The 10988-nt window shown below is 48.8% G+C and overlaps 1 protein-coding gene across 2 annotated transcripts; it reads right to left on the bottom strand.

Annotated features, from left to right (window-relative positions):
* Nucleotides 1–479: 479 nt before the first annotated feature.
* Nucleotides 480–10560, bottom strand: Cd74 (CD74 molecule). Of its 2 annotated transcripts, XM_027402822.2 has the most exons (9): nucleotides 10259–10560; nucleotides 5243–5412; nucleotides 5015–5094; nucleotides 4181–4243; nucleotides 3082–3174; nucleotides 2737–2824; nucleotides 1609–1800; nucleotides 1182–1244; nucleotides 480–981 (listed from the first exon to the last, which is right to left on the bottom strand). In XM_027402822.2, exons 1-9 carry the CDS (start codon nucleotides 10333–10335, stop codon nucleotides 971–973), a joined length of 837 nt encoding a protein of 278 aa, XP_027258623.1. In that variant the 5' UTR covers nucleotides 10336–10560; the 3' UTR covers nucleotides 480–970. The 2 variants fall into 2 exon arrangements, with proteins under 2 accessions (XP_027258623.1, XP_027258624.1); XM_027402823.2 differs by lacking the exon at nucleotides 1609–1800.
* Between the last annotated feature and the right edge of the window lie 428 nt (nucleotides 10561–10988).

Below are 10988 nucleotides of genomic sequence, written 5' to 3' on the forward strand. Positions count from 1 at the left end.
CAGAGGAGGGTCTCATTGGTGTGCTGACTCAGAAGTATTTAAATGTAAAACCGGAACGATGTCACTCATGTTCATTTCAGACTCCTGGGCTTATCAGGGATCTGTTTCCTTTTCCAGCAGCAATGGATTGGAGCTAAGTAGCCCTGAGTCCTGCACAGGTGGCCAGCTGGTGGCAGCCCCCATTTGCATCCATTCCTGACACTAGGCCCCTGTGTCCATTGCCATCTGTCATCACACTTTCTTAGTACAGAAATGGAATTGGGGACATGAGAAATGGAAGCTGGGACATGATGAGCTGTGCTTTTTAAACTGGGCAAGAGTCTGTGTCTTTCTGAATGTTGAACAGGTACTAAGTATCCACGGCCCACCTCCCCAGGCTCCATAGACCCTGGCTACCTAGATGACTAGGTTTAAGGTTTTCATTGACTTTCCTAGGGTAAACAAATTGGATCTCAACAGAAGAGCCAGGAGCAAGAATGTTCTACTCACTACCTTTTATTGTCACATGAGCCATGATCCTACAGGCTGCTGACAAGCTTGGCTGAGCAAGGGACCTGGGGGGTTGGCAGGAGATGAGGAAGGGTTGTTGGAAGGAGGGCCTGGGTTCTTCCTTGAGGAGAAGACGGCAGATGTGTCCAATATAGGTCAAGTAGAGCACCCCTCCTTATCCCTGTCTGTGGGCCTACATCATAGAGCCCCACATTGGAGACTGCTAAAGGGTAGAAATGGGGGTCTACCTAGCATTGCCCACTCTGAGCTTTATGTCCCTTGAGATGGGGGTGGGCAGCAGGGCCCTCCAGCATCCTCATTCTGTTCTGGTTTTGTCGTGTCGGGGGATGATGAAGCAGACACCAGCCTCAAGCCCCAAGGTGCAGGGAGACAGGAAGTGGGATGTGACGTCAGGGAAGGTAGGAAGGCTGGGGCACAGGAGAGCAGGAAAGCCGCCACTGTGCAGAGCTAGCCGCCGTCTTCACATCATAACTGGGAAGGGAAGCAGAAGTTGATGGTGGCTTTCCTGTTGTTGACCCTGCCTCCCCCATTGCCCCATGCTGGGCTTCAGCACTCTGCCTCCAGCCACCAGCTTATTCTGTAAAAGCCAGCCAGCCCAGTGATGGGAAAAATGGCCCAGTGTCATGCTGCACCACCAAAGTGTGGGTGGCCCCCTCCATGGGCCCCCTTACCTGGGCCCAGATCCTGCTTGGTCACGCCCAGGCCAGAAGATGGGTCCTCCATGTCCAGTGGTTCTACAAAGGAATCACCGTGCTGTTCATACCCCACCACACACACACTTTGCTGCCAGTGTGCACAAAGGCATATTTCCCAGTCGGGTATGGCCTTGTGCCTGGGAAAGGAGGCACCACAGTATATAATATGGTTAGAGGGTATGGTGAGGTAGGGGCCTCCAGTGTAGGACAGTGTGTGGAGAATGTGAGGAGAGAGGATAGAGGCACACAGGGGAGTGCCCAGGTGGATGAAGAGCCAGATGCATGACTGAGAGTGGTCAACCCCTGTCCTGACTCCCATGTTTACTAGGACGGCCCTCAGGACCCTCAGCCTTCCTACTGCTTCCTAGTCCTTTAGATTACTGACATAGTGGCCCCTGCTTACCACTGCAGTTATGGCGCCCGCGGCTCTTGGTGTGAGGGACTTCGGTGCCATTGGGGAACACACACCAGCAGTAGCCAGTGCTCCCATGGCACTGGAGTGGCATATAGTTACCGTTCTCATCGCACTTGGGACGGAACGCACCCGGATGGACATCAGGGATGTGGCTGACCTCTTCCTGGCACTTGGTCAGTACTGAAGGTACAGGCATGATGAAGACAGTGAGTGAGTGGACTCTGGGCCAAGGTCTCAACAGAGCAGAGACCCACACACCACTGTCGTGGGCCTAATGCCTATCCAAGTTGCTTTCTTTATTCCTCCCATGACACAGATAGGAAAACTGAGGCTCAAGGCTGAAACCAGTAAGGTCCAAAAAACAGAAAAGCATGGCTAGAGTCATTTGCCTCAGAATATATTCATATTCTATTACAGTTAGTAATTACGCCTCCTGATTGTGGTTTCTGGGAGACAGTAATGGGGACACCTTTGGGAGCCAGACTTTCCTGTTACTGGGATAACCCAAGTATAAATGGTGGCTGAAAAAGGGATTCAAAAAATTAGCTAGAAGTTGGTTGAGGTCACAGGCAAGCTCTCTTCTATGTATCAGAGGAACTGAGGTCCAGGGCAGAATGGGCCACTAGCCTTGTATTTGTGGGACACAGAAGCCCAGTGGGACAGGCTTACCCATCTCTGCACAGCAAGTAAGAGATAAAAGATAAAAGATAAAAAAACAAGGCAACCCCAATGCTTTAGGTCTCCAGCTTCCTGTGTGCTGGAATGGCTAGTGAGTGAGAAGTGCCTAGGGCCCTGGGCACTCAGTGACTCTGGCCTTCTGCCTTCTCGAGTGCTGAGCTAGTGCTGGGAGGTGTCCTTCCTAGGACTTCTGCCTAGTATGTTTGGAGTTGGTTTTGCTCAACACAGAGAAACAAAAGGTCTCTATACTTTGGGTATGTGTGTGAAAGAACAGACCCACAAACAGCATGTCCGGCGTTCGAAAGCCTGAAAGACCAGGCAAGAAGAGACAGTGAGCTGAGAGGGTGGGGAGTTGTGCAAGCTTCCCTTGAAAGTGATGGATCCCTAACTTCAGCAGCTCCAGGGGGCCCCGGCACCCTGAAGCTCCCATCCTGGTACCTTTAGGTGGAGCCTCAGTGGGCTTCTCCTCCAGGGAGTTCTTGCTCATTTCAAACAAGAGCCACTGTTTCATCCAGCTCTCAAAGACCTAATGAGAATAGAGGCAGGTTATCAGATTCAAGGGTCAACACCCTACCCTTCCAGACTTTACCCAACAACCAAACTTGGAGGTTCACACAGCCCCAACATCTGGAGTTCAACTGCAGCCTGGGTGCCTCTTAAAGACTCACAGGGTTTTTGTGGGTGTTTGGTCCCCTGTAGCCCAGAGAACAGCTCCCCTAACCCACCCCTCACCACTTTCTAGTCCTGAGGCTACCGCAGAAAGAGACAACAAAAGCTGCTCACCTTCCAGTTCAGCCCATCCATAGAGTTCTTCAGGTGTTTCAGGTTCTCTGGGAAGCTCCCCTTCAGCTTTGGGTAATCCAGGGGTCCAGACCTCTGCAGAGTGGCAAGGCAAGAGGAAGGTTACATGGAACTCCATGATACCCAAAGGGAATGTACACCCCGTGTTCCCAGGTCTTCATTCTGAGGAATGGATGTTAGCCATAGCAAACGTGAACCCTAGCTTTGGTGATAGAGAGCAGGGACAAGGGCCACCCAGCTATGTAGCTCCTGGCAGGGTCCAGGCCAGCTTTGCCAGCTGCACTAGCTTTCTTCCCACAGACATCTGCCTGTTCGGAAGGCCTCATCTCCAAAGACTTCCTGAGCTCCCCAAGATAGACTGGGTCCTTCCTCTGCCTATCCTCACAGCCAGCTGCACGCCACTCATTACCTGGTCATGTGTGTTAAAGTTGCTTCCCTGTTGTAGACAAGAGCCCTGCATAGTGCCCAGCCCAGAGCAGGCGTGTGAGATATTAATTTTGGAAGGAGAATGGGATATCATGACCAAGTCACATCCAAGACTTGGACCTTAATTTTTCTGATTCAAAACTGTGGGAGCCGGGACTGGAGAGATGGCTCAGCAGTTAAGAACACTGACTGTTCTTTCAAAGATCCTGAGTTCAATTCCCAGCAACCACATGGTGGTTACATGGAACTCCATGATACCCAAAGGGAAATGTGCAACCATCTGTAGTGAGATCTGGTGCCCTCTTCTGGCCTACAGGCATACATGCAGGCAAAACACTATATACATAATAAATCAATCTCTCTCTCTCTCTCTCTCTCTCTAAATGAGGAGGCTAGAGACATAGTGATGCACCCAGTAGAGGCAGGCAAATCTCTTCTAGTGCAAGGTCAACCTGGTCTACATAGCATAGCCAGTTCCAGGACTATATAGACACTTATATTGGGAGGGGGTTGGACTATATGCAATATTTAAGGGCCACCTTATATTCCTTGGGGTGAGAAGATGTTGAGTTTACATAGTGAGTTTATATAGCATGTGAGTGAGGGTCAGGGTCCTATGTAGACCATGGGGCTGCCCACTGGCTCTGACACTCACCAGTAGCAGGTGCATCACGTGGTCCTGGGTCATGTTGCCATACTTGGTAACATTTTGCACAGGCTGTGGAAAGGGGAACAGAGTTAGCAGCGCTAACTGAGAAGTGGGATTGGGGGAGGGGCAACGGGAGTCTAGTAAGAGTCAGGTCCATGCACTCACCAGCTCAGCTCTGCCACCTAACATGGGAGCTCCAGCTACTCACTCCCTTTCTGCCTCCATGTCCTCACTGGTCAATCTGGCATAAGATTTTTATGGCCTTGCCAATAGAAGTTTTTGCTTTTTTTAAGATTATAATTTAATTACTATATTCAGCCCCCTCACTTTTCTCCTTCCAAACTCTCCCATATGCCCCTCCCTTCTCTTCTTCAAATTCATAGCCTCTTTTTTTCATTTGTTGTTATTGCTTGCATATATATTTATATACTGTATATTCCTAAATAAAGCATGTTCGGTTTATATAATGCTACCTGTATGTATATTTTTCAGGGCTGACCATTTGGCACTGGACAAGCAATTGGTGTGCTCTTCCCTGGGGAAGGTACCAATAGTAGTTTTATGCATAACATTGCTCAGAGGCTTGGAGGAGGTGAGGGACTAGAGGATACTGTGGCAGGTAAGAGGCACTTTGCAAGCTGTAGGACTTGTCCTCTCCACGTCAGGGTAGCCGCACGAATTCTGGCCTCCTTCACCCTGGCAAGCCTCTCTGAGGTGGACCCTGCCCCTTTTCAGCAATTAGGACCTGGCTTCCTTGTCAGCTGTTACCCTTTGCCCCCCCCCTTGGCACCTGCCCTCTGCCTAGACCAGATAGCATTTCTTTCCTGTCACCTTCCTTACCCCGTGGAGCATGCTTTTCATGGGCAGTGGCTGCATCAGCAAGGGAGTAGCCATCCGCATCTGGCTGACAGGTTTGGCAGCTGTGGGGCAGAGAGGACAGACAGCATGAGTTCAGGTTCAAGGACTAGAGCACTAGGGGGTTGGTTGAGATCTGGAACCCCGGGGAGTGGGGAGGGGCTAGATGGAGAATGGGTGGGACTGTGAGGTCAGGACAGGTGGAACACGCACATTTAGGAAGCTTCATGCGAAGGCTCTCCAGTTGCAGGTTCTGAGAGGTGACGGTCAGCTTGTCTAGACGCCCCTGCTGCTGGTACAGGAAGTAAGCAGTGGTGGCCTGCCCAGCCAAAAGCAGAGCCACCAGGACAGAAAAGCCGGTATACAGGGCTCCACGGCTGCACCTATTGTGAGGAGGGAGTGAGAGAATAATCCAGAGTTGGAAGCTGGCTGGGAGTGGAAATAAATGGTCCTGCCAATGCCCTCTCAGAAGGGCAAGGACCTTGACTCTTCCCAGGAAGAAATCAAATCCACCTGGGACCCAAGTTCTATGGGGAAAAATGAGCCACGGTCATTTTTGAATAAAGAGAGTGCCCTCTTTCTTTACTCATGGTCCCTCTGCCCTGAAGATCTGAGGAGCAGAGCCCCTCAGAGGAAAAGGATTTGGTTTTGTTTTATTTATTTATTTTAGTTGGCAGAAAAAGATAGGTGCTTTTACTATGTAAGAGGAAAAAGGGTTTCATCCCCTGTGTTATTCCCAATCCCTGCAGTGACATCAGGTTTAAAGAGAAAAGGAAAAGAAATGTGACGGGCACCGCAAAGAACATGTGTGCCTGAAAAAAAGAAGCAGAGTCTAGAAATTTTACAAGTGGGGGGTAACATCATTGGGCTGGAGGAGTAGGGCCAGGAACCACCAGCTCCAGAGACACAGCCTCTGTACCAGCCTCTGGGAGTCTTTGAACAGATCTTCACCAGTGTCTCAGCTTCTGTCATGTACCCCAGCAATTCTAAAACTTGGTTCTTGGGGGCTGGAGAGATGACTCAGAGGTTAAGAGCACTAACTGCTCTTCCAGAGGTCCTGAGTTCAATTCCCAGCAACCACATGGTGGTTCACAACCATCTGTTATGAGATCTGGTGCCCTCTTCTGGTGTGCAGATATACATGGAAGCAGAATGTTGTATACATAATAAATAAATAAAATCTTAAAAAAAAAAACTTGGTTCTTCCCCAAGTGTGTGTGTGTGTGTGTGTGGTATGTGTGTTGGTGTGTGTGTGTGGGTATGTGTGTTGGTGTGTGGGTGTGGATATGTGTGTTGGTGTATGTGTGATATGTGTGTTGGTGTGTGGTGTTGGTGGTGTGTGTGTGTGGTGTGTGTTAGTGTGTGTGTGTGTGTGTGTGTGTGTGTGTGTGTGTGTGTGTGTGTGGTATGTGTGTGTGGTATGTGTGTGCTGCATGTGCATGTATGTATGGGTGCTCATGCGTACATGTATGTGGAGACCAGAGGTCCTCTTCAGATGTTTTCTTCAACTGCTCTCCGCTTTATTTTGAGGCAGGGTCTCTCACTGAACCTGGAGCTCAAAGATTCAGCTAGACTATCTCACCAACAAACCCAGGGATGCTCTTGTCCCTGCCGCCCCAGTAGTAGGATTAGTGGGTGTTTGAGATTCAAACTCAAGTCCTTGTATTTCTGTAGCAAGAAGTTTATCAATCACGCCATCTCCCCAGCACAGTTTCCCTTGAAACAAGATCATACTGTGGCCATAAAAGCACTGTATAGTGATATCCAAGTGCGGGGATTCACGGCAACATAGATGGTTAGGTCTGGATAAATGTCTCACGCTCCTGGGCGGCCAGACCCTCAGACCTCAGTGACTGCTTACAGTTTGGGACTTCGAATACTGTTTTGGGAGTACATGCACCTGTTACAGTATGGAACATAAGGGTCTTGACTCCAGACCCTGAGAGTTCCTCTCCATGCTTCCCCCACTTAGTCCTTGGGTGGGAAGAACTACCAGCACTCTGCTGTTGTTTGAACATGTCCCCTTTAAAATTACAGTGTTTTAGTGAATGGAATTAGGCACCCTTGTAAGAAGGGTTAACAAAGGGAGTTGGGCTCCTGCCTTTCCACCATCATACATTTGCAACACAGCAAGAAAGTTATCAGGTGCCAGCGCCTCGATCTTGAACTTCCCAGCCTCCTGAACTGTGGGAAATAAATCTCTGTCTATGTGTAATACATAGTGTATATATAGTATGTTATAGTAGCACACAGACTCAGACTAAGACAGACTTTATTAGAAATTCTCATGATGAGTCTTCATCTTGCCTACTCCTGCAACCTGGAAGGAAGATTTAGGAAACTCCAGAAGACCTGTCTTCCTAGTAATTTATGATGTCACAGACACAGCTAATTTTCATTGGCTTGCCAACCCTCTGTATTCCTTAAGCCAAGGGCTGACAAAACGAAGAGTTATTTTGGAAGGAGAAAGCAAACTTCTTGGCTTTCTGAAGAAAGATGTAGCCTGGGCTCAAGGTCCTCTCTGCTGTATTATTTACTTGGTGACTCATGGAACCCCTGAACCCCTCTATCACCCCAAAACTCAGATATAGTCCCCACTCTACCTCCTACCACACAAGCTAGGGAAGCCACATTCCTCCCCTTTCTGAATTTCAGTCTTTCAGAAGGCCGAAGAACAAGGTTTGTATTAAAGATGAGAGCAGGCAGCCATAACTGGCATCCTGACTCTTCTGCTTGCCTGACTCTGGGAGTGTGAGCAAGTTGACACTTCCACAAGTGAAATGGTAAGGGTTTAGAATGAGAGATTGTTAAATAAAGCAGACATGGAGGGGATGGTGGTGGTGTACACCTTAAATCCCAGCATTTGAAAGGCAGAGGAAGGAGGAGTCCAGAGTTCAAGGCCAGCTTGGTCTACAGAGTGAGTTCCAGGACAGCCAGAATTACAAAGAAACGCTGTCTCAAAAAAAAAAAAAAAAAAAAAAAAAAACCCTGTGGAGATGAGACACTTGGCTTCAACGCCTAACACATCTTCTCTATCAATAGCACTGCTCTCAAGGAGCCTGGATTTCAAATCTAGCATCTGCCCTTCTTCCTCTTTTATTAAATTTACTATTAATTGTTTTTACATGAGATGGTCTCATGTAATGAGGCTGGCCTTGAGCCCCTGATTCTCCTGCCTCTACTTTCCAAATGCTAGGATTATAGACATGCACAATCGCACACAGCCTCTTATGCCTCTAGCTTGTCTGGCCCTCTGTTCTGATTGAGTGCCAAGTTTATCATCTCTTGGTTTTACTTCCTCCTTTGTACTTCCTCCTTGTATAATTAGGAAAAAAAATAAAAAAGTAACTGGCTGAAGTCAGAGGCCAATCAGAGTTATCAGGAATCATGACACAGATGTTGCCAGGCAGAAGTGCTCATGAAAATGCCCCAAAATCAAACCCTGTCTGGAATGGTCTGAGAGCTTAAGGCACCATCTCTGAACACAGCCCTCCCTGAGTGGCTTAAGGTCAGTGGGCTCCCACCTCCCCTCTCCACAAATGAGGTCTCTAAAGGCCCCACATAGGAGAACAAACTCAGTCTAGTCAAGGTTCAAATGCTACGTCCAACACTCACTAACTGAGACCACCTGGAAGTTACTTACCAAGATAAGCTCAGATTCCTTTTGTGTAAAAATGGGGACAATGCCAGTTATTGTGGCAAATACCTTTAATCCCAACACTCGGGAGGCAGATGTAAGCAAATATCTATTAGTTCACGGCCAGCCTGGGCTACACCTTGAGAAGGTCCAGCCAAAACTACATAGTGAGACCAGTCTTTAAAAAAAGAAGGGGGGGGCAGATAATAAAAATGTCCAACTCCTAGCTACAGTAACTGTAAGGATTAAGGTAGCATCTGTAACTTGATTATTATTACAGTGACAGTCAACAGCATCTGAGGACTAGTGAAAAGTACACAAAGGTGGACTGCTCCACCTATTGCCATTAAGCTGGGACCCAGAAAGAGGCTGTGATATTCCTGTGGTCACCTACGACAGTAGTAAGTTGCCTTGGAATTCCCCACTGCTCTACTAATCTATAACTGGTTACCTTCTTTCCAGAGCACAATTCCTCGGCACTCTCTCTTGGAGTCTCTCTCAAATTCCTTTCTGCCTGGAAACAGCTGATGTCACATCTGGTTACTTTTTTTCCAGAGTGCAATTCCTCTGCACTCTCTCAGAGTCTCTCTCCCTTTGTTTTAGTCCCCATAGACAGGTTGGGGAGTTTGGGAGCTTGGGGTTGGGGAAGGATGACAAAAAGGCAGGTGAATTCTAGTCCTGTTTGGGTTTTATTTGGGGGTGGAAGGCACAATGCCGAAAGTCATTTGGGGGCTGGGAGAGGAGCCTGGGACTATCTGGATGGCTGGGGCAGCCTCTTGATGCAAAGAAGGACGAAGAAGAGGTTCGTACATGGGTCTGACCCACAGTAGCGTTGAGCCCTTCCACTCATGTAGCAGGAGCCCCTTCTCTTTGAGCAACTGCTGGGATGGCAGCCAGCTCCTACACACAGAGAAAGGCTAATCCTGTTTCAGGTATGGACTCGGGTATGGCAGAGCTGTGCTTATCTAGGCTCATACACGCCCTCTGGCAGTTAAGGAACAAATGGGTTGCTTCCACTGTCCTCAGAAATGGTTTCCCTACTGGCATTGGAACCTTTTCTGGATCAGAGGCTAGGAAAGCAAATAGATATATTGAGGAAAAGTGAGAACTCGTCCGAGGCAGGAACACTGTGGTCTGAAGTCAAGACCTGGAGTCATCATGACCCAACTTCAGAGGGTCTGTGAAGTCCTCAAGTTACGAAACTTTGAGAAGTGAATCCAGAGCACTCTTAACTCTTACAATTCCTCAAGGAGCCCCTCGGTTAACCGAAGGGGAAGTCAACACCCTTAGCAGCGGTGGGAGGGTGGGGAGAGGATCAGTTCAAGATTACTCAGAGCCGCTCATAAAGGCGCACTCCTTTAATCCCAGCACTTGGGAGGCAGAGGCAGGTGGCTCTCTGTAAATTCAAGGCCAGCCTGGTCTACACAGTGAGTTTCATTATGTAGAAAGTCAGGGCTGTATAGACAGACCCTGCCTAAAAAAAAAAAAAAAAAATCCACTCAGGCTTCCTGCAACTCAGAGCAGTGCCCCTTCCCAGGCCTGCATTCTGTGCTCTCCAGAATCGAAGGCTCCCTGCTGGTACTCACACATACCTTTCTGGGGCTCTAGGGCGCTGGCCCAGCATGGGCAGCTGCTCATGGTTAGAGATGAGGTCGCGCTGGTCGTCCATGGCTCTGGCCTCTAGTCTTCCCCACAGGTGCTGCTGCTGCTGCTGCTGCTGCTGCTGCTGCTGCTGCTGCTGCTGCCGTGTCTGGGACCCTTGAGCCCTGGAATCACCTCTTGAAGCTGGTGCTGGGAGGAATCTGATTCGTCCACAGCAGGTCACTCCTCCCACACAGTAGATGTGGAAGTGAAAGCCACAAATCTGGAAATACCCCACTCACTCAAAGCTGTCCTCCCCGGGCAGGATGAAGGGGGAGTTCCCTAAGCAGGTAGAAGGCCTGCATGATCCCATTGGCTGGCCAGGGCTCTCATCACTTGTTTCTAGGCAGACCTCTAGATTCATAAGGCTCTTTGGATGCTTCTAGAAACAGGCAATCTCCCTAGACGAGATATCATTTTGAAGCAGAAAGTGCCTCTGTCTACCCACCCCCACTTATCCATGAATAAATGAGAGAAGAAAGGGGCTCTACATATCATTTCCAGATTGGAGACAAAGGTTGGACTGGTGTCCCCTCTGCTCCTGTTTATGGTGTGACAGCTCTGGCTGACACTTGCCTCACTGACTAAGTCGTCCTTGTGAGGTACTGTGATCAGATCATAACTGGTCATGTTTTATAGGATTTTACAGCACCTTAGAGGAGTGTTCTGTCACCCTCTTTC

This window comes from Cricetulus griseus, chromosome 2, assembly GCF_003668045.3.
Source record: "Cricetulus griseus strain 17A/GY chromosome 2, alternate assembly CriGri-PICRH-1.0, whole genome shotgun sequence".
NCBI classification, from domain to species: Eukaryota; Metazoa; Chordata; class Mammalia; order Rodentia; family Cricetidae; genus Cricetulus; species Cricetulus griseus.